General features: G+C 42.5%; 1 protein-coding gene across 12 annotated transcripts in view; it reads right to left on the bottom strand.

Moving 5' to 3' along the window:
- LOC112255258 (calcium-dependent secretion activator 1) overlaps positions 1-24,782 on the bottom strand; it is a 180,363-nt gene that overhangs the window by 128,088 nt on the left and 27,493 nt on the right. For all 12 annotated transcript variants that reach the window (XM_042324355.1, XM_042324357.1, XM_042324354.1 and 9 more), the window contains exons 2-3: positions 8,109-8,222; positions 5,921-6,253 (exon numbers count right to left, since the gene is read on the bottom strand). In XM_042324355.1, coding sequence (XP_042180289.1) covers positions 5,921-6,253; positions 8,109-8,222 — 447 coding nt within the window. The remainder of the gene's footprint in view (positions 1-5,920; positions 6,254-8,108; positions 8,223-24,782) is intronic.

Here is a 24,782-nt window from a genome sequence, read left to right as displayed (position 1 = left end):
TTGTGGGTAGTTTTCTGTTTTAGTGTTCTGCACCTGACAGGACTGTTTCGGTTTCATTTCTCACTTTGTTATTTTGTTCTAGTGTTCAGTGTTAATAAAAATCATGAACACTTACCACGCTGTGCTTTGGTCCGATCCTTCTTCATCAGACGACCATTACATACATCCACAGGTACACACCCCCAATTGACTCAAATTATGTCAATTAGCCTATCAGAAGCTTCTAAAGCCATGACATCGTTTTCTGGAATTTTCCAAGCTGTTTAAAGGCAGTCAACTTAGTGTATGTAAACTTCTGACCAACTGGAATTGTGATACAGTGAATTATAAGTGAAAGAATCTGTCTGTAAACAATTGTTGGAACATTTACTTGTGTCATGCACAAAGTATATGTCCTAACTGACTTGCCAAAACTATAGTTTGTTTACAAGAAATTTTGGGAGTGGTTGGAAAAGGAGTTTTAATGACTCCAACCTAAGTGTATGTAAACTTCTGACTTCAACTGTATTTACCAAGGGTGCCAATATTAGTGGTGGGCACTGTATATATAGGTAGGGATAAAGTGACTAGGAAACAGGATAGATAATAAACAGTAGTAGCAGCACATGTGATGAGTCAAAAGACTTAGACTAGACTGCAAAAAGGGTCAATGCAGATAGTTAAATACTTAACCACTAGCTACCTGGACTAACTATTTAGCTGTCGTATGTCTTGGAGGTAGAAGCTGTTCAGGGTCCTGTTGGTTCCAGACTTGGTGCATCGGTACCGCTTGTCGTCTGGTAGCAGAGAGAACAGTCTATGACTTGGGTGTCTGGAGTCAATGACAATTTTTAGGGCCTTCCTCTGACACTGCCTGGTATACAGGTCCTGGGTGGCAGGGAGCTCGGCCCCAGTGATTTGCTGGGCCATACACACTACCGTCTGTAGCACCTTGCGATGATGCAGCCAGTCAAGATACTCTCAATGGTGCAGCTGTATAACTTTTTGAGAATCTGAGGGCCCATACTGAATCTTTTCAGCCTCCTGAGAGGGAAGAGGCGTTTATCTCGACTGTCTTGGTGTGTGTGGCCCATGATTGGGGTGTGTAGACCATTCCTTAATGATGTAGACCCCGAGGTACTTGAAGCTCTCGACCTGCTCCACTACAGCTCCGTCGATGTGGACATGCTCGACCATTCGTCTCCTGTAGTCCACGAACAGCTCCTTTGTCTTGCTAACATTGAGGGAGAGGTTGTTGTTCTGGCACCACATTGCCAGGTCTCTGACCTCCTCCCTGTAGGCTGTCTCATCGTCATCGGTGATCAGGCATACCGCCATCGAGTCATCTGCAAACTTAATGATGGTAATGGAGTCGTGCGTGGCCACACAGTCATGGGTGAATAGGGAGTAAAGGAGTGGACTAAGCACACACCGCTGAGGGGCACCTGTGTTGAGGTTCAGCGCGGCAGATGTGGTGTTGCCTACCCTCACCACCTGGGTGTGGCCCGTCAGGAAGTCCAGGATCCAGTTGCAGAGGGAGGTGGTTGGTCCTGGGGTCCTTAGCTTAGTGATGAGCTAGGAGGGCACTATGGTGTTAAATGCTGAGCAATAGCCAATGAACAGCATTATCACATAGGTGTTCCTTTTGTCCAGGTGGTAAAGGGCAGTGTGGAGTGCAATAGAGATTGCATCATCTGTGGATCTGTTGGGGCGCTATGTGAATTAGAGCGGGTTCAGGGTGTCTGGGATGCAGTGGCAGTCGGTGCCATTTAAGATGAGGGAGGATTAACATGGTCTTATTTCTATTGCAGCATATTGGATGACTGTCATTCATACTCCTTTCACCCAGTTCAATGTAACAGCAATAGGCTTAGGCTACTACATGATACTCAAATGTTCCCTGTACCCATCATGAGGTTGCTACAACCTAGCCTAGGAAGGAAAGTTCACAACGTAGGTTGACAGATGGAGATCATTTTGAGTAATCAAGGTGACAGTGACACATTCAATACCGTCTTGCACACTCTTGCCTGCATCTAGCTGATCTAATGTGTAATCATCAGTCCAACAAGAGTTTCTATCGGACAAATTCAGGTATATTTATCCCCACTTACGTTTGAGAAACGTTTTTCAACAGAATCAGTGCAATAAATACACCCCTGATCATGCCCACACAGTTCACATTCATAACAGCCACATACAAACAGTTTGTTATATATATAATTCCTTCTCTCATCTATCTACGCGCTCTCCTCCTCTCAACTTTTCCCTTCGCTTGTGGACTTGTGCACAACATATCAGCTGTCTGTGACCAGGTGAAAAAACCTTTCCAAGCCAAACCGTCATGACCACGAACCACTACAACACAGCCTACATTGTTGTCACATCGTAGTCAACATAGCTACTAGAACTAACACATTAGTAATCAGTGTACAGTGTATAGTCAGCAGCTAGCAGAATCGCTGTTACACCGGCGGGCCCGGGTGAAAATACATTTAGAAAACCAAAAGCTTACCTTGACTTCGAAGAGTTCCAGGGTTGGATAGCCATAGCTAGCTAGGTAACATAGCATCCCTTTCTGTTTGAGCCGGGTGATTGAGTAAGCTACAATAGCTAGCTGCATTCGATGCTAGCTAAGTAAGTGAACGTTTTTAAAAAATATACTATGAAATATAGCACTCTCTCTATATCTTGCTTCTTAATTTTGAAAGAAATTAATTTGTTGCCTTTCTCTCTCTTTGAGTCAATTACTCACCAGTGCTAGCTAGCTGTAGCTTATGCTTCCAGTACTAGAGTCATTCTCTGCTCCTTTGATTGGGATGACAACATGTCAGTTCATGCTACAAGAGCTCTGATAGGTTGGAGGATGTCCTCAGGAAGTTGTCACAATTACTGTATAAGTCTATGGAAAAGGGTGAGAACCATGAGCCTCCTAGGTTTTGTATTAAAGTCAATGTACCCAGAGGAGGACATAAGCTAGCTTTCCTCCGGCTACACCATGAGCCTCCACTGTGGGATGATGGTGTTGATGTGAGCCATGACCAGCATTTCAAAGCTTTTTATGGCCACAGATGTGAGTGCTACAGGGCGGTAGTCATTTAGGCAGGTTACCTTGGAGTTCTTGGTGGTCTGCTTGAAACATGTAGGTATTACAGACAGTCAGGGAGAGGTTGAAAATGTCAGTGAAGACACTTGCCAGCTGGTCAGCGCATGCTCTGGCATGGACTGGCCTCATTTAATGTGTCATAACTGTGTGTGTGTGTGTGTGTGTGTGTGTGTGTGTGTGTGTGTGTGTGTGTGTGTGTGTGTGTGTGATGATATTCACAGTAATTTTGTCGTCAAACCACAGCAGTGGAAAACTAAATCATATTCTTGAAAACAGAGCAAAGGCACAGACATAATTCCATGTAACACACAGCAAGTCTGTGCAGATATCTGTTTGCACATCCAACAGCTCATTCATTGTCACTCTTTCCGGGGAGATGGAAAATGTACATGAAAAGAAACATCATGTCAGTTGAAGCCACAGCAATAGGCTTCATAGTCTCATTCTGTGGTAGAGGCAGATACAGATAGAGCTGACAGGACTTCCTGTGTCCCTGCCAGAAGATGAGTCACTAGCAGTATTAATGTTCAGGGGTTGGCCCTGCCTTTTAACTGGAACCAGGAGCGTGGATGGGACACATTATTGAATTAAGAAACATCAGAAAAGTCATTTCAATCTTGGCCTGGACTACAATGATACCTAGGTCTTAAAAAGAGAATACAATGGCTAAGCCTGAAGACTACATTTTTTACTTTTACATTTGAATCATTTAGCAGACGCTCTTATCCAGAGTGATTAAGATCGAATCCTACTTCACCGTCTCTGGCGCTCGTCAGATGTGGCAGGGCTCCTCAGGGGTGCATGCTTAGTTCCCTCCTGTCAATGCTGTTCATTGACTACAGCTCAGCGTTCAACACCATAGTGCCCCACGAATCTCTCGACTAAGCTAAGGACCCTGGGACTAAACACCTCCCTTTGCAACTGGACCCTGGACTTCCTGACAGGCCGCCCCCAGGTATAAAGGGTAGTCAACAACACATCTGCCACGCTGATCCTCAACACTGAGGCACCTCAGGGGTGCGTGCTTAGTTCCCTCCTGTACTTCCTGTTTACCCACGACTGCATGGCCAAGCACGACTCCAACACCATCATTAAGTTTCCTGATGACACAACAGTGTTAGGCCTGATCACCGACAACGATGAGAAAGGGAGGAGTTCAGAGACCTGGCAGTGTGGTGCCAAGACAACAACCTCTCCCTCAATGTGAACAAGACAAAGGAGCTGGAAAAGACATTAACATCGACGGAGCTGAGTGGAGCAGGTCGAGAGTTTTAAGTTCCTTGGTGTCCACATCACCAACAAACTATCATGGTCCAAACACACCAAGACAGTCGTGAAGAGGGCACGGCAACAACTTTTCCCCTCAGGACACTGAAAGGATTTGGCATGATTTTTTTTTAATTTTTTTACAGCTGCACCATCAAGGGCACCCTGACTGGTTGCATCACTGCCTGGTATGGCAACTGCTCGGCATTTGACCGTAAGGCGCTACAGAGGGTAGTGCGTACGGCCCAGTACATCAACGGGGCCAAGCTCCTGCCATCCATGACTTATATACTAGGCGGTGATAGAAAAAGGTCCAAAATGTCCAGTCACCCAAGTCATGGATTGTTCTCTCTGCTACCTCACGGCAAGCAGTACCGTAGCACCAGGTCTAGGTCCAAAAGGCCCCAAGCCATAAGACTGCTGAACAATTAATAAAATGGCCACCCGGACTATTTACATTATCTATGCATAGTCACTTTACCCCTACCTACATGTACAAATTACCTCGAACAAACCTGTACCCCCGCACATTGACTCCGTACCTGTACCCCCTGTATAGCCTCGTTATTGTTATATTATCGTGTTACTTCTTATTTTATTTAGTAAATATTTTCTTAACTCTATTTCTTGAACTGCATTGTAGGCTTGTAAGTAAACATTTCACGGTAACGTCTACACCTGTTGTATTCGGCGCATGTGACAAATACAAATTGATTTGATTAACAGGAGCAATTAGGGTTAAGTGCATTGCTCAATGACACATCTACAAATTTGTCACCTAGTAGGCTTGGGGATTCAAACCAGCAACCTTTTGGTTAATGGCCCAACGCTCTTAACTGCAATGCTACCTGGCCAGCGTCCTGTGTGTGTGGCAACTGAATGGTTAATCCTGGACAGACAAAAGCCTGGATGATGACTTAAGACATCCTGAAGGGCTCACTACACCTTCTTCCATTGAACCCAGTATGACTGACATGTGGACCCCCTCTTTGAAGGCCACCATCGTCCAATTATTCCGGCTGCCTACTTCTCAGCCCACCCTCTCCATTCAACAATGATCAATAGCTATCCATTCCATTATCTATGATATAATATGATTGCCGTTAGCACAGTACCTTGGTAGTCACACTCATCTATTGTTCTGCCCCCATAGTGCCCTTCACACCACCCACACTCTCTCTCCATCTCACAATGGTCATATTGTTTTTGCAGTATTCATTCTGGTCCTCTTTCCTGCTTGGATTAAAGGGTTTTCAATCCCACACTAAACACTGTGCTTTTCTGTGACAGGTGCCTATTCATCTAATAACCCTGGAAGGTAGATGGATTTTCCAGGGGTTTAAAGTAAGGCTGATTTCACAGCACACTTTTACCATTTCAACCCATTGGAATTTAATGGGAAGCAAGCCTCAAATCAAAGCCTCAAAAAGGTGTTAAAAGTTGACACTGCACCTCAAGTCACCTCTCAGACATAGAGAAAGGAGTGAAACAGAGAAATCTCCATCAGTGAAAGTGTTAGTGTTAAGACAAATGTCGGGTAAAGGACATGAGATGAAGCTCTTATCTCACCTGACAGGCGTTGTAGAGGAGCTGGTGCTCAAACTTCTTGATGCCCAGGATGGACTGGAACATCTCGTAGAGCTGGTCCTTACTGAGGATGAGCTCTGAGGCTGCACTGGCTGTCATCCGCTGCTGGTGCTTCCTGGGGTCATCCTCTCCGCGGTAGATTGTGTCAAACTTGGCCATCCAGGAGCTGAGCACTGTCTCCTTACTTAGGCCGTCGATCTCCGGCAGGCTACGGACACGCTTCTCAATGTGCTTCTTGAAAACCTCCCGCGAGTCACTGGCCGAGCAGCCTCCGCTCTGCACCATCCGGGACACACGGTCACTCTTCAGGAATATCTGTGGTCACGGTTAAGAGCATAGAGGGGGGATTAAGCACGTGGTTCAAGTATTAAAAAGGCAGAAAGAACATACAGGAAGAACATACAGTTTGGTTGTGAGGTTGGGATGAATTGTATTTGAACTCAATTTCTGAATTGGAAATTGCCCATTATTTTCTGTGAGACATTCTCCTCTGCATCTGCGTAAAGAAGCCCTGGTGGCACCCTGACACGTCTTCGCTTCTGGAGGGAAGTGAAACGTCTAAAGTACTGCTTCTCTCTTTGAGGATTTGCTGCAGCTCGGTCTTTCTGTCTTCAAGATGAAGGTGCAGAGGAAAATAAATGATAGTAGCTTCAATTAAATCTGGCATTGTTGTGCTTATCTGTTCAATCCCAAACTGCACATTTATTTCCCCACAATTCTCACGAAGCAATTTTTCCATGCCAAAGGGTGTGGGTTAGGGAAAGAGAAATGTGTCTGGCTGACTCAGATGTTGGCCCTCTCTCTACCATGCAGCATGCTTATGGTTCACGGTGACAGGCTCCCTGTTCCCAGTCAGTGCCTAACGCAGGGTGAAGACTGAGGGCCATCGCCTCTGAGGCTGGATGGACATACAGATACACAGACATGTATCAACCTCGGGCACTTGCAACTTTTCTGAAACAGCAGCAGTGCTCTCAGTGGGCCAAAAAGAAGGGAACAATGCACAAATGGGAGTGTTGAAAATAAAACTGCTGATATAGAAAATAAAATTGAAATGTTGGCTATAATTTTTTGTCTTAATTTAGCTTAACCCTAAATTCTGCCAAGGAAGAGCACCCCAGGTCTCCTCCAGGCTCTAAGGCAGGTGGGGATGTGGGGAGTGTGTAAGCATCCAGAACACAGTCAGTAAGAGCATTGGGCTTTAATTGAATTGGAAAACCAGCTTTAGCTGGGTGTTGAGTAATGAAGCATTTCAATTCACTAATTTAGGCTTATTGAAGTGTTGTATCAATTAATTCTGCAGGCAGAGTAAATCTCATTCACTTTTGTCTCATTTTCTGTAACGGTTTGGAAGCTTTGAGACAGTGTTTCAAACCTCGTTCTTCTGTGATTTCAGAGTTGTCAAGGCAGACATATTGAACGGGATGGATAGTCATACTCTCTTGTATTTTTTTGTTATTGTACTTTTCACCCCCTTTTCTCCCCAATTTCATGTTATCCAATTGGTAGTTACAGTTATGGCCCATCGCTGCAACTCCTGTAGAGACTCAGGAGAGGCGAAGGTCGAGAGCCATGCGACCACTGAAACACGACCCTGCCAAGCCGCACTGCTTTTTGACACACTGCTCGCTTAACCCGGAAGCCAGCCGCACCAATGTGTCGGAGGAAACACTATACAACTGCCGACCGAAGCCAGAGTGAATGCGCCCAGCCCACCACAAGGAGTCGCTAGAGTGCGTTGGGACAAGGACATCCCGGCCGGCCAGACCCTCCACCTAACCCGGGCGCCACTCGGGAGGCCCCGGATAGGCATACTCAAAGCTACTTTTCTGGAGCACAAGATGTCCATGGATTCAGCTTAGCACCTCACATAGCCTTTGTCTGAACTATTAATATTTTAGATGCCTATTTTGGGAAGTCCAATTCATTTGAATCTGTCAGATGCAGGAGGAAAACATTAATAAGACTGCCTGAGGGAAGCAGCTGTCTGTGTGTTCCACATCATTTACCAGACCAGAGAAGGTCTCCTCAAACATCCAGACGATTTGGTTTGTCTGCAGAGGACTATTTAAAACTGCAGAAAAATCATTGGTGAATACAAATCAACAGATAACACAATCCAATCCCCCCCACACACACAGAGAGAGAGAGAGAGAGAGTAGGGCCTCACATCATAGTAGCTCTGGACTGCATTGATGAAGGCCTCGTCTGCCACTATCTGGGTGTCACCACTGAGGAAAGCCTGGAAACGCTCCTTCACTGTCTGTAGCTGCTGCTTACTGATCTGAGAGAGGAGACAGACAGACAGACAGACAGACAGACAGACAGACAGACAGACAGACAGACAGACAGACAGACAGACAGACAGACAGACAGACAGACAGACAGACAGACAGACAGACAGACAGACAGACAGACAGACAGACAGACAGACAGACAGACAGACAGACAGACAGACAGACAGACAGACAGACAGACAGACAGACAGACAGACAGACAGACAGACAGACAGACAGACAGACAGACAGACAGACAGACAGTCAATATAGAGGGAAACAACAGAGTAATAGGAATCATGGTAACATTAAGTTAGCTCACAGGTTTCATATTACTTCACTTCAAACATTTATTGTCAGTACCCTTATAAAATGAATAAGTTTATATCAATGTTGAATATACAGTAAAAAAAAAGAAAAGTTGTCTTTCTTCACTTAACACAACTCCTCTTTTTGGATCCTCTTTGCATGCATAGATCTTTCTTCTTCAGTGAGCTGCTCTGCGCAGCCTCAGTCCCAGCACTCATATCTCAGTCCTCCCATTACCAATTACACATTTCCTGGTTCTATCTCATGCCGTTTTTAACATCCGGGTTGTTCCACCAATTCGGTGCTTTTTAAGATGTGTAACTTTGTAAGAAAAAAACTTCAGATTTTACCAAATGGTTACATTCTGTCATAAAGGGCACATAGGCAACTTAATAAAAACATATTTTCCATATCAAGAAGGTAAATAAATAAAAATCATACTGTAGTAAATGCCTGTTAAGTGCCAAATAAAGTAGCAGGGTTGACGATTGCATCTTAAATCAAACAAAAATCCCCTTGTGACAGTGGAAATGGAAGCACATTTCTAGTCTGTCCAGATGTAGGTAACAGGGTTGACGTGTTATGCTCCACCCGCTTAGGTTTCTACCACAAACACCAGAATATTGCCAAAAAAAGAGTAGAACCAGCTCACCTGCTTTAACACTATGATTTGACTATTAGATGTTTATTTTCAAAAATGTTTATAAAGGAAAGGTTTCACCACGTTAAAACGAGATTTCAGTTCACTTAACATTGTTGAACTTAATTAAAATAAGGGACAGGGGGGGTTTTTACCTTAAAAGGAATCACTAATAACATAAATAAGTGGTGGAAAAAGTACCCAATTGTAATACTTGGGTAAAAATAAAGATACACTAATAGAAAATGACTCAAGTAAAAGTCAAAGTCACCCAGTAAAATACTGCTTGAGTAAGAGTCTAGACAGTAACAATGAGGAGTTTTTTTGCATAAAAATGTATTAGTGGTGCAATCGCTGTATGGAAAAAAACTATTATCCCACGGCAACAGGACTGATATATAGGCTATAAATAAATGATTGGGCATTAAAGATGTTCAAACATAGATAGGAAATTAGTTTGGACTGATGTTGCCACAGTAATACTGCGCAAGTCACTTGTGCAAATGTACACTCAGCGGACAGTTTATTAGTTACACCACCCCGTTCATGAAAATGGTTCATTCCTACAGACAAACAGTGAGTCATGTGAACGTGGCTTGCTATATAAAGCAGGCAGACAGGCATAGAGGCATACAGTTACTGTTATATTGAACATTAGAATGGGCAAAACGAGTGACCTAAGCTACTATGAGCGTGGCATGATCGTTGGTGCCAGGCGCGCCAGTTCCAGTATCTCAGAAACGGCTGGCCTCCTGAGCTTATCACACACGACAGTGTCTAGGGTTTATCGAGAAGGGTGCGACAAACAAAAAACATCCAGTCAGCAGCTGTCCTTTGGGCAAAAACAGCTCATTGATGAGAGGTCCAAGGACCGTTCATGGCAAGAATCTTGCAAGCTAACAGACAGGCCACAAACAAGCAAATAACAGTGCAGTACAACAGGGAGTGCATATAACGGCATTGGGGAACGCACAACTCGTCGGTCGGTGTCACGGATGGGCTAAAGAAGCAGACGACCACATCGGGTTCCACTCCTATTAGCTAAAAACAAGAAGAAGTGGCTCCAGGGAGAAAGCGATCACCAACACTGAACAACTGAGGAGTAGAAAAACATCACCTGGTCTGATGAATCCCGATTCCTGTTGCGTCATGCTGATGGTAGTCAGGATTTGGCGTAAGCAGCATGAGTCCATGGCCCCATCCTGCCTGTTGTCAACGGTACAGGCCGGTGGCGGTGGTGTAATGGTGTGGGGAGCATTTTCCTGGCACACGTTAGGTCCTTTGATACCAATTGAGCAACGTTTCCATACCCAAAATAATTCAGGCTGTTCTGGAGTCAAATGGGGGGTCCGAACAGGTACTAGATGGGTGTACCTAATAAACTGTCCAGTCTCTCGCCATCCCAAGCTAAACACACAGGCTGGTAGAAGCAGGTCTAACTGGGAGGATAGAGAAAGTGATGCAGCATAGATGAGGTGACACGAGGCAGTACAGCCATAATGAAACTTTTAGGTCCTATCTAGGAATGTGATGTTGACTGAGGATAATCACCCAAACGACGTCCATCATTTATCAAAGTCTTTACCACACAGTCGCAACATGTTTAGAGGAAGAGAGGCGAGGGTAGCCAACCGTTCTGTCATCATTTTGGCAAGGAACAAGATACTGTAACTCATTCAAATGTATTATCAATACTCCCTTCGTGTGGTCTCTCTCCTTTGTCCTCTACACAAGACAAACAAACAGGCAATAAGTAGAGCAGATTGGCCCCGCCCCGATCAGAAATAATGAGGGAGCAGTGTGTCTCGGTTTCTCTTCTGTCCATGACACTAATGTCTAAAGCCACGCCCACCAACCCACCCCTGGACCTCCTCCCCCATCTGTCCCCTCCCACAGCTGTCCCAAGTTACTTTTACCGTGGTCACCATTTCACAGGCAACTCCAGGAAGCCATGTAGTGATTACCCTTGATGGGGTCAAGGTTCAGAGTTCAACATGACCTTTCCACTACTAGCCTCTCTGCCGAGGGCTATACTAAAACCCTGAAATGAGGGTGATGATTAAAAGTACTCTGTACAGTAGCCATCCTCATTTATCCACCATCCAACATGTAGAGAATCTCAACAGTTTTCTGAGATCTAATGAGCTCTACTCACACACTCCAAATAAAACCTATTATCAATGAGTTCAGATTTAGATAAGCTACCAAAGAAAGGGTTAAAGTTAGCTCATATAAATATATGTAGCCTCAGAAACAAAGTTAATGAGATGAGTAATTTGCTAATCTTAGATAATATTAATATATTAGCAATTTCTGAGACTTACTTAGACAGCACCGTTGAGACAGGAATGTCTGCAGGGGAGGTGTTACTGAATATATTCAAAGGGATATTCCTATAAAGGTCAGAGAGGATCTCATGACAAATTAAGTGGATGTCGTCTACCATAGTGCCATTCACTTTATCACAGGTGACAGTTTTAATACTCACCACTGTATCCTCTATTAAAAGGTTGGCTGGTACTCAAAGTCCTGTAGATCCCTTCATTACCCTTTTATGTTTACAAAGCCCTACTACCAGCTACCAACTTACATAATGTTTTTGCTGAAGTATAAAAAAATGCGCTACCAAACCCGCTCGCAGGGTTGGTTAACTCTTGAGGTCCCTCTGGTCTTGACCAATTCTCCTTTTGTCACACCCTGATCTGTTTCAGCTGTCTTTGTGCTTGTCTCCACCCCCTCCAGATGTCACCCGTCTTCTTAATTTCCCCCAGTGTATTTAAACCTGTGTTCTCTGTTTGTCTGTTGCCAGTTTGTTTTGTTTTGACAAGCCTACCAGTGTTTTTCTCCGCGCTCTTTTCTGTTTCTAGTTTCTGTTTTCCAGCTTTTCTGTTTTTTTAACCATTCTGCCTTGCTTGATGCTGAGCCTGTCTGTCATTCTGTACCTTGTCACACCACCCTGGATTTCTGACCTATGAGTACCTTTCGGACTCTGCTCTGGACTACTGACCTCTGCATGACCTTGACATGTTGCTTGTCTGCCCCCTTGTTTTTGTAATACACTTTTGTTACTTCTAAACTGTCTGGGTCTTCTCCTGAGCCTTGACACCTTTAGTTTTATTGCCCCCCATTGCTGGATTAACCTGCAAAATTCCTTGCGTCTTGATTCTCTGGTGCCACTAGGGCCATTCAGGACTCTGGTGTTAAATTAATTAATTGAGGATTGTAGTTATTTTGATTAATTGTAAATGGTTTAATTGTTGAAATTGTAATATTGTAAACCTAGTAGTTTATTTGTATCTTTATTCTTCTTATTTTCTTTGAAATGTTAATTTTCTTTGACTGTGATAATGTGGGCACTCAGGGCACCATTGTGAATGAGACCCTGGTCTCAATTGGGCTTCCCTGAATAAAAGTTTTAAAAATAAGTGCTGTGGTTGCAGGTTCACCTGCCTCATCGGAAGCCTCTTCTTTTAGGGTAATGCTATAGGCCACCAAGTGCAAACTGTCAGTATCTGGAGTATATGTGTCTGATGTTAGATACTAATAGAGACACATTTTCTTGGTGACCTGAACATTGACTGGTTATCATCTAGTTCTCCCCTCAAGAGAGAAAGAAAGAAAGCTTCTTACTGTGATTAATGCCTGTAACATGACCCAGGTTATAACTCAACCAGCTACAGTGTATAACAATAGTGTTGGATCTGTGACATCCACTTGTATTGATCATATCTTCACTAATAGACATTTTATGGTTCAAAGAAATTATGCAAAAAAAAGTGTCAAACAAGTCAGGCAGCTCAGCTGATTGGTTGACTTACTGTCAATTGAGACATTTTGTGACTAAACTTAATTTAAAAAAAACTAATGATATTATCAAAACAAGATAATTTACATAAAATCTATGGAAAAATACTTGAACACCTTAAAATATATTATGGGCAAAAAAAAACAATTAATCTCCATCGTTCATTAAAGTTGATGGGTCATTTATAACAAAATCTTTTGATATAGCCAATAAGTTCAATGAAATTACAACATTGAACAGTGAACAATCATCTTTGTGTATTGAAGATCTAAAGATCTAATCATGAAAGAGAAGGATTGCTGTATTGAATTTGGTCAAGTTTGTGTCGAAGAGGTGGAAAAAATGGTTATCCATCAATAAAGATAAGCCACCAGGTAAAGACAACCTTGATGGGAAACTATTGTGAATGGCAGCAGACTATATTGCCACCCCTATTTGCATTGTATTTAATCAAAGCCTAAAGGAGTCTGTGTCCACAGGCGTGGAAGGAAGCTAAAGTAATTCCACTACCTAAAATTAGTAAAGCACCCTTTGTTGGCTCTAACAGCTGCTGCCTGTTCTTAGTAAACTGATGGAGCAAATTGTGTTTGAACCAATACAAATCAAATCAAATTTTGACACATGCGCCGAATACAATGCTATTTTTCAAAGAACAAGTTAACTACGGACTTTCAGCATGCATTAAAGAAAGGCCACTAAATGTGTACTGCACTGACACAGATGTCTGATGATTGACTAAAATAAATGGATAACAAGATGATAGTTGGAGCTATATTGTTAGATTTCAGTGTAGCATTTTATGTTACTGATCATAATTTGTATGGCTTTATATCACCTGCCATCACATGGTTGGAGAGTTACTTATCCAATAGAACCCAGAGAGTGTTCTTCAATGGAAGCTTCTCTAACATCAGATATGTACAGTGTGGTATCCCTCAGGGCAGTTGCCTTGGACTGTTACTCTTCTCTATATCTACAAATTATTTGTCACTTGTCTTAAAATAAGATAATATGAATATGTATGCTGATGATTTCACAATCTACACATCAGCACCTACAACCAGTGAGCTCACTGAAACTCTTAGCAAGGAGTTACAGTCAGTGTCAGAAGGGTTAATTAACAATAAACTGGTCTTAAATACATCTAAAAACAAAAGTATTGTAATTGGTTCAAAACATTCTCTTAGGCCTAAGCCTCAACTGGAGTTGTACTTTGTCATGTATTTGTACATTTATGTGGACCCCAGGAAGAGTAGCTGCTGCATGTGCAGTAGTTAATGGGGATCCTAATAAACTAAACGAAACACCCATCATCAGCTGTGGATCCTCACCCTTCCCAACCCCATTCACCTCTCTGCCAAGTACTGATAAATAGCCCATATTTGGATGAGAAAGATGTCTCAGCAGACCAGCTGGGCCACAGGGTTTAATGAAGACTGAACGCCAGCCAACCTCTCACCTCCAGATGCCTGTCGCAATCAGACCCATATAGTTCATCAGACAGTGGAGCAGACACGGAGTAGACAGCATGTCTGGGGTGAACTACAGTATCACATACTCTCCTGGCACAATATACAGTCACAGAAGTGTGACCTAAGCAGCACAACAGAGAACTTCACAATAACTCATCAACCCATCCATCCATCCTGGAACACTCTCGCTTCCTCTCACACCTCTAACCTGTCCTCATCCCTCTACTCTCTCCTCCACTTACACTCTGGTGTGAGTGAACGGAGGATGACCAGTAGCCATTCGTTTTATAGACCCAGTGTGAGGCCACAGTAAAGACCAGATATTGGTAGTACGGCCTCAGTTGATCCTGTAGGCAGCTGTATACTGTCATTTCGCCTCATTCGCTCTACCTATATGCACCTGACTGTGGGTTAAATTATCTGTAGCACCAGTAATCCCTAAAAAATGCTTAATCCACTCTAGCTCTGCTCTCAACACACAAAGGAGAGCTGGAGGCTAAGCTGTATACCAGAAAATAGCAACACTTACACACTGACAATAAAATAAGCACATTCTACATCTATACCCTGATAAAACACAGCCCCCCATGCCGATGTGTGAAACATGGTGAGAGGCAGTAAACAATATGTCCACCGTATTATTACTTCCATATTACACTGGTTTAAGAAAAAGGCAGACACACATACAAATGTAACATGACTGCTGTTACGCAAATAATCTATAGTCCAGCTGCTAAATTCTAGGAATCATCCACTCCATTAAGAGGAATCAGGGGAAATATGTCCTGCCAGGGCTTGGGCTTGGGGTAGGTGTCGGGGGGAGGGGCAGATGTGCATTCGGGTTTCGGAGTTGTTGTGAAATAGTTGTCCAAACACACTTTAATCAATTCAGATCCTTGACTCCTGACTCCAAACCCCACAGATATCAGAGGACTGAATTTGGCAGATTCTGAGGGCAAGTAATTTTTCTCCATATCACCTTCACCTATGTAGTGCTTTCAGATCCAGGTTTACTATGGGAATTGTGGGTGTATTTGGAACATAGGTAATTGTGACCCTTCTGGTTCAAGTATACACTACAAAGATAACATGTCATTGTTTTCTCTTAAGAGAAGTCTCATTCACTCACAACAAGAGTGGGTGAGAATAGGCGCTATAATGGTCTGTGTGTCTACAGTTTCCATACTGCACGGTCTGTCTCAAGAGTGAATTCCCGCAGGAATCGCATGTGCTTAATGAAGCATTAAATTGTATTGGTTGACATTGGAATCCAACAACCTTGGGCCTACATTTACTAAACGCTTGTACCCGTGCAATGTTCACTACTCCCATTTTCAGAGTGGAGTAAAAGACAAAACGAGGCTAAAGACATTGAACAGTCTTTATTTCTTTATTTAAGTCAGTGACATCTAATTAAATTAACTGCGAAGTCAGTACAAGAAATCAGGCACATGCCTGTGTGTAAATATTTGTCATATTTTTAAGATTGGCACTTTGTACATAAATAGATGGGTGTGTCTGTGTAATATGCTCTTCCTCCTAAGACAGTGAGGCAAAACCCTTGGGGTTCACTATAGATGCCTATCAGACTGAGAGGCCGGCCAGCCATGGCAGCAGTCCAGAAACTACACACACCAACACACTAATACCAGGGAATTACTAAGGAAAAGGTCAGTGTTCTGACTGGAGTTTGGCACACTGCGTCAGTTTTTACACATGCCTCTTCTGCCAGCCATTTATTCATGAACAGACACAGAGCAAACAGGCATACTCCAAACATTAGATGACCAGGAAGAGAACACTCCATATTCCAAACCCTTGGGTACAGTATATATGTGCATGAGATCATGTTGCTATTTGACATTTGACGCTGTGTTCTCACCTTTAGATTACAGTTTTTCCAACTGCTTACACACGTTTTTCAAAACTGTCTCCTTTTTTTCAAAACTCTACACACAATTCCCAAAACTGCACACACAAAATGCAAAGTGCTAAGTGCTCACCAGTGCTAAGCTACGCTTCATCTCTTCTCCGGCCTGAGTCTGGCCACGATACTTCGTCCACATCACAAGATAGGTTTTCTCTTGCCAAACATCAAGGGAAGAATCTCCTAGCATGCCGTATCCAACATTGGACAGAGGCAACCTCTATGTCCCCACATAGACCATATTTATAATTGTGTGACCTGGTGAATAAGTGTAGCATTTTGATTGGTTGTGTTTGGAAAAGGAAAGCAAGTCACTTCCTGTTAGATTTTTGTGTTTTAGGTTGAGAATTGTGTGTAGTATTTTATGCAATTGACAACTGAGTCAAAGGCTGAGAAATAGCTTATGTTTTTTCACATTTGGTGTGTAGTTTTGCACTTTGAGTGAGAGGTTTCAAAAATCGTGTGACATGAAAAGATTTTGTGTGTAAGCAGTTGGAAAAAACTGTAATAGCAAAGTCATAATTCCCCAAATAATTTATATAATACAATAAAGAAATGTAGTCATCTCCCTTCCCAAAGTGTATAAGCAACTCAGAGAGTTTAGACTGTGTTCCACTTACAAATAAACACCAGTGGTTCAACAAGGTAACTTAGTCTCTTCTCATTAACTAAAGTCCTCTCCCATGTTTTACTGTCCACTACAATCCATTCATGAAGCAGCACCATTGGCCCTAAGCCCCCAAGCCAGCTAACATCAGGCTGAGGGTTTATGTAATGCACCACTTTAATGGCATGAATCTAATCATCTCTGGCACAGGATGAAATATTCCCTTGAATGATTGTTTTACTGAGCCAGCTGGTCACAACCAGCACTGACTCCTGAAAAGGCTCTTTACAGGTTCACGGTGCAAATATGACATTATGTGTGTGTATAGTACTCTCATCAATGTAATGTAGGATGTATTATGGATGTTTTGTACAGACATGAACTGTATATTGTACATACTTAAATGCGGATTAAGTCATGTTTTTTCAGTGGGTGTGTGTGTGTTTGTTTGTGTTCATAAGAGTTTAAGCATGGTCTGTATGTCTGTGCCTGGCACGTGTCTTGTATCGCTTAAGTGAGCATGTCCTGTGTATGCATTATTGTTCATCTAACGTTACAGTACATTTCCTCCCATCATTAGCACCCTGAGCGTGGCCAGAAGACAATGCTCACAGATCCAGAAGCCCACTGGGCCTGCATGTGCGTGGGTTGTGACTGACGGACCCCCACTGAAACAGAGTCCCCATTAGTTGTGTGTGCGTATGTGTGCATATGTGTGTGTGTGCGCATGCATACGAGCATATTGTGTGTGTGTGTGTGTGCGTGTGTGTGTGCGTGTGTGTGTGTGTGTGTGTGTGTTTGTGTGTGTGTGTGTGTGTCTGAGGTACAATCCTCTTTTCATGTCTCCGGGAGCCGGGCTGTGTTTACTCCCACACAGAGGGCTCTGTATGGGGGTGGACACATGACAAAGAGTCCTGGTCCTCTAGGAAACTGGACCAATGCTGATAATTCCCTAGGCTGTCATTTAAGAAGTTAGTCTCTATTTCTCTCCCTATCACAGCTTTTCAGAGTTCTTTTACCCTGGGCCTGGTTTCCCAAAAGTCTCTTAAGGTTAAGTTAATCGTTAGAATAAGATCCTATGGTTCTAAGATTAATTTAGCCTTAAGATGCCTTTTGGGAAACAGGGCCCTGGTCTCTCTGATGATCATTGCCACATCTTAATGTCTCTGTTGCCTACAGAACTACATTTGGTACCCAAACAGGCTCCAGCTTACAATATTTTAAATGCATGCATTTTCACATTACCTCACAAACAAGAATATACACTACAGGGTGCAATTCCTTATAATACAGCTGAAGTCGGAAGTTTACATAAGGTTAGGTTGGAGTCATTAAAACTCGTTTTTCAACCACTCCACAAAATTATTGTAAACAAACTATAGTTTTGGCAAGTCGGTTAGAACATCTACTTTGTGCATGACACAAGTTATTTTTCCAATAATTGTTAACAGACAGATTATTTCACTTATAATTCACGGTATCACAAATCCAGTGGGTCAGATGTTTACATACACTAAGTTGACTGTGACTTTAAACAGCTTGGACAATTCCAGAAAATGAGGTCATGGCTTTAGAAGCTTCTGGTAGGCTAATTGACATAATTTGAGTCAATTGGAGGTGTACCTGTGGATGTATTTCAAGGCCTACCTTCAAACTCAGTGCCTCTTTGCTTGACATCATGGGAAAATCAAAAGAAATCAGCCAAGACCTTAGAAAAAAAATCTGGTTCATCCTTGGGAGCAATTTCCAACGCCTGAAGGTACCACGTTCATCTGTACAAACAATAGTACGCAAGTATAAACACCATGGGACCTAGCAGCCGTCATACCGCTCAGGAAGGAGACGCATTCTGTCTCCTAGAGATGGACGTAAAAGTGCAAATCAATCCCAGAACAAGAGCAAAGGACCTTGTGAAGATGCTGGAGGAAACAAAAGTATCTATATCCACAGTAAAACGAGTCCTATATCAACATAACCTGAAAGGCCGCTCAGTAGGGAAGAAGAAACTGCTCCAAAACCGCCATTAAAGAGCCAGACTACGGTTTGCAACTGCACATGGGGACAAATATCGTACTTGTGAAATGTCCTCTGGTCTGATGAAACAAAAATAGAACTGTTTGGCCATAATGACCATCGTTATGTTTGGAGGAAAAAGGGGGAGGGCTGTAAGCCGAAGAACACCATTACAACCGTGAAGCATGGGGATGGCAGCATCTGGTTGTGGGGGTTCTTTGCTGCAGGAGGGACTGGAGCACATCACAAAATAGATGGCTTCATGAGGAAATAAGAATTTGTTCTTAACTGACTTGCCTAGTTAAATAAAGGTAAAATAAATAAATAAATGTGGCTGTATTGAAGCCACATCTCAAGACATCAGTCAGGAAGTTAAAGCTTGGTCGCAAATGGGTCTTCCAAATGGGCAATGACCCCAAGCATACGTCCAAAGTTGTGGAAAAATGGCTTAAGGACAACAAAGTTAATGTCTTGGAGTGGCCATCACAAAGCCCTGACCTCAATCCTATAGAAAATTTGTGGGCAGAACTCAAAAAGCGTGTGTGAGCAAGGAAGCCTACAAACCTGACTCGGTTACATCAGCTCTGTGAGGAGGAATGGGCCAAAATTCACCCAACTTATTGTGGGACGCTTGTGGAAGGCTACCCGAAATGTTTAACCCAAGTTAAACCATTTAAAGGCAATCCTACCAAATACTAATTAAGTGTATGTAAACGTCTGACCCACTGGTAATGTGATGAAAGAAATAAAAGCGAAAATAAGTCATTCTCTCCACTTTTATTCTGACATTTCACATTCTTAAAATAAATTGGTGATCCTAATTTACCTAAAACATGGAATTTGTACTAGGATTAAATGTCAGGAATTGTGGAAAAACTGAGTTTAAATGTATTTGGTTAAGGTGTATGTAAACTTCCGACTTCAACTGTACCAAGTAACGTAGCAACCTCTTTAAGAAATCTTCCTCTCTCTTACTGATAGTCAATGTACTACAGTTAGTGTTAACAGTGGTGCCAGGCGGTCGATTAAGGCAGCCCCCCGCACCTCTCTGATTCAGAGGGGTTGGGTTAAATGCGGAAGACACATTTCAGTTGAAGGCATTCAGTTGTACAACTGACTAGGTATCCCCCCCCCTTTCTGTATGGAATGGCATCTGTGGTAATGAAACTTGGTTTAGCGCTGACACACAGAGTTAACTAGATGTGTGAGCGAATGAGAGTGAGAGAGAGAGAGAGAGAGAGAAAGAGAGAGGAGGTACAGAGACCGAGAGAGGAAGAGTGTGAAAGAGGAAGAGAGCCAGTGGCATGTATTCATGGATGCCAAGGGAAACCAGACTTCCCCAAAAATTTGACCAAGACAAAAATACATAAAATCTATCAAATTATTTGTCTTTCGTCTCTGTGTTTCATAATTTTCCTTCAATTCGTAAGAGGTTGAATGTATCTCACCGGAGAAAGCATCTCTGCGAATAAAACAGCATCCCTCTGTCTCTGTATGTGTAGGCCATCTATCTGATGCTGTCTGATCATAAAGAGTATGACATTGTTGCAGCCTTGAAGGCAAGGGAAGCCAGCAAGCATTTGGCCTCCCTTGATAAAAAAATAAATAAAATAATAGCCAATCAGTGTTGAGTTTAACTGAGTGAGCTTAACTGTGAATGGTCCTGGTGCACCAAAAAAAAGTGCCTAGGGAAGCAAGTTTGGATTTGGCTTCACTCCAATCACATCACATTGAGAGCATACGTCATTGACAAAAACAACTTGAAATGCTGCATCTCGATGTGTTGTTGTCCTCCAGTGGCTGGCTAACTAGCTAGCTAAAATTAGAAAATGTGGAAGGCTAATGTTAACTAGCTAACATTGCCCATGAAAGGAAATTAGGCTAGTGAGCAAGCACTTAATCCAGGTAGCCTAGGACAACAAAAAATAAAAGTGTGTTTTGTATGACAGTACATGCAATATTACATTACATGCAATACTCTTTGTGGTCTTCACCAGACAGAGGTTGCTCCGCGGTTTTGTGATGAAACAAAGGTGTGGTTGAATATATTCTGCCACTGTGATATCTTATTGTCTCTGCCTTAGGCCTATATATCACCGCGTCAAGGCATATGAACTAACAGGTTATAGAGCAAACAAAGCAATTATCACAAAACTTTGGAAGTAATATGGATGTTTTTTTCTGGCTTGGCTTCACCAGTGATTTTACCCACACACCACTACTGGAGAGAGGAGAAAGCAGTGGACATGTCAACTTGGGGCCTGGTATTAGTGGAGGCCATCTCTATGCCTGCCATCTGTGAGCTACAAAAACATAACTCAGTCATGAGTGTTCACGCTGCAACATACTTCACCTATCATATATGATGCTGTTTCTGCAGCCACTATGGCTACCCACTGGGAGAACTGGGACATGGAAAGGAGGGAGATGATAGATGATGGATGATGTAGCCCAGGGCTGCCCAACCCTCTTCCTGGAGATCTACTGTCCTGTGGGTTTTCGGTCCAACCCTAATTTAGCATATCTGATTCAGCTAGTTACGGTCTTGTTGAGCTAATTAGCTAATTAGTAGAATCAGGTGTGTTAAATTAGGGTTGGACTGAAAACCCACAGGATGGTAGATCTCCAGGAAGAGGGTTGGGCAGCCCTGATGTAGCCTCTATGTTTTTATTTATTTATTTTATTTCACCTTTATTTAACCAGGTAGGCTAGTTGAGAACAAGTTCTAATTTGCAACTGCGACCTGGACAAGATAAAGCAAAGCAGTGTGACACAGACAACAACACATGTTCCGCTCTACCGTCATACAGCAGATACCAAGCCTGTTGATCTCTTTCTCTCTCTTTCTCTCTCTTTCTCTCTCTCTCTCTCTCTCTCTCTCTCTCTCTCTCTCTCTCTCTCTCTCTCTCTCTCTGGGCAACGTTAATTAGTGTTTTTCGGCAGTTGGTGAGGTCTGAAATAGCTCTGAATCATTCAAAGGGGGTCGGCCATTGCAAATCAAGGAACATATCTCCCTAATCACCATCAGGGAAAAAGCCATCACCATTCCAGCTTCCAATCTAGTGTATTTAATGTGTGACTACTGAGCATATTGGTCAGGAAAACAGTCTCAGAGAAGAGAGAGGGCACCAAGGAGGGCAACCATATCTCTCTCTCTTTCGTCGGCCACACATCACTCTCTCTCCTCTCCTCTTACATAGAGGGCAGGGCACAAAGACAGGCTCTCCCCGGCAGTTGCATAATGTCCGTAAGACATCAAATGGATGTGTAATCCCAGATTACTGACAGCCAACAAAGGAGCGCAAGTGCTCATCTGTGCACGTGCACACCCACCCACACACAAACAGGCCTGCACATAAAAGCAGAGGTACGTGAATGCTCAGCAGCAACATCATGTGGCTTTATTAAGGGACATGCACTAACACAAGCACAAAAGAAGGGAAGAAACAAACACAGACATGTCTAATCCCCTATTCTCTCTCCTATTTTCTTTTACTCTTGCCTTTTTGAAAGGAAGCTGCCATTTTAAAATGAATATTTGCCACAAATAAAATAAATAATTCATAAAAATAGTTTTCTATTGTAGAGGTTATAGGTTTGGAGCTTTCAGTCATGTGGCAGTGCCGCTCCTCTAGAGTAATCCCACTAGATACACCGCATAATATCAACCTGGATAATTGGGTAATATTTGATTGAGACGTTGATCAATGATCACCAACTCCTAAATACCGCCAAAGGTTAGTTGAGTTTCCAATGTGCTATCACTATGCTTTCAACCATTTAAAACCACAGCAAAGTTCAAATGGGAATACAATGTCAGATATATTTTATTTATACAACCGTTTTATGTGTTATCACTGTGCTTCATCTAATAGCAGAAGCAAATGACCTGGATTGCAGTTGAGATAATATTTAAAGTACATGGTGCAAGTGATCAATGCCGTTTGAGATGCAGTGCATATTATTACAGCAATTGTGAAGATCTCCACAGACCTGCAACAACCTATGCATGCTATCTTGAACATGCTTTATATGATTAAATAAGAAGAAATGTATAGGCCTAGTTACAGTAACCTCAAAATATGGCCATGGATGTGTTACTCATTTTACGGTTGAATGTTACAATAGTTTGTAAGATAGCCTTAACTTTAGGTAATTTACTATATTGCAAAAGTTGACAATGCAACCAAATATCAACATTTAAAGGAGATGTATCTTCAGCTTGGATAGTTCCATCTGAGCCACTGGCATTAATCGCATTCTCTACTTTTATTTTTGTTTGCGTTGGAGATGTCAATCCAACATACTGTTTCATTTGTAAACCTGTCAACAAGTTAATAGGCTATTTATTGTATTTCAAAAGTGATGTTGAATTGTGTTTGGTTGTCAACTCAACCAAATATCAAAATTGTAAAGGCCGTCTTTGCAAATAAGAATTTGTTCTTGCCTAGTTAAATAAAGATTACATTTAAAAAAATAAAAAATAAACATTTGAAGGAGATTTATCTTCTGTCTTAACAGTTCCATCTGTGCCATTTACTTCGTCTGGCTTTTGTTCCAGTTTGACGACAAATTCATTATTTATATAGTGGATCCACATCTCCATCTAAACCAACATTTTATCTCAACCAAAGTTAAAGAATAGGACTAAATCAATTTACACTTTAAATGCACTTTAAATAACAATACTTTAAACAAAAAAATAACACTTTAAACAACCAAGATTTTTGGTTGAGATGGAGATGTGAATCCAACATATAAATAATGAATTTGTAGTCAAACTGGATTTAAAGCCAGACTAAGTCAGACTAAGCCAGACTAAGTGGCACAACTATCCAAGCATAGGATACATCTCCTTCAAATGTTGATATTGGGTTGTGTTGATCAACCAAACACAATTCAACATCATTAAATACCATTCAATTTGAAATTATCCAGAGCTTGAAACCCTAGACCTATTGAACTGTGAATCAGTGAATCTATTTAGTTTTTAAGTGGAGATCTCTCAACAATCATTCCCACGATAGCACATTGGTAATTAATTAAGTTAATTACATTGAAACAACGTTGAAATGACATTGAAACAACGTTGATTCAACCAGTTCGTGCCCAGTCGGATGGTTCCACCCCAAAAAAAAAATCAGAGCAGACTTGGTTGCGGCGAGAAACATTAGATTGGTTTATTGTAGCTTAGCCCTCTAGAGGGGGCACTTGTAAAAAACATTATTGTTCTTCCCCTTTTTTAAAATATATTTTTTACCCCTTTTTCGTGGTATCCAATTGGTAGTTACAGTCTTGTCTCATCACTGCAACTCCAGTACGGACTCAGGAGAGGCAAGGGTCGAGAGCCATGCGTCCCTCGAAACACATCCCAAACAAGCAGCACTGCTTCTTGACACAATGCCCACTTAACCAGGAAGCCAGTCGCACCAATGTGTCGGAGGAAACACTGTGCACCTGGCAACCGTGTCAGAGTGCACTGCACCCGGCCAGTCACAGGAGTCATTAGTGTGCGATGGGACAAGGACATCCCTGCAGGCCAAACCCTCCCCTAACTCGGACGACGCTGGGCCAATTGTGCGCCGCCCCATGGGTCTCCCGGTCATAGCCGGCTGCGACAGGGCCTGGACTCGAATCCAGAATCTCTAGTGGCACGGCTATAGCACTGCGATGCAGTGTCTTAGACCCCTGCACCACTCAGGAGGCTGCTCTTCCCTTTCTTGAAGTGATCACTGATCTAATGAGATAAGAAAATCAAGGATTCCACATCTTAGTTTTAGCCAATCCAGTCTGAT

This window comes from Oncorhynchus tshawytscha, linkage group LG07 (genome assembly GCF_018296145.1).
Source record: "Oncorhynchus tshawytscha isolate Ot180627B linkage group LG07, Otsh_v2.0, whole genome shotgun sequence".
Classification (NCBI taxonomy): domain Eukaryota; kingdom Metazoa; phylum Chordata; class Actinopteri; order Salmoniformes; family Salmonidae; genus Oncorhynchus; species Oncorhynchus tshawytscha.
This window is presented reverse-complemented; position numbering and strand designations above follow the sequence as displayed.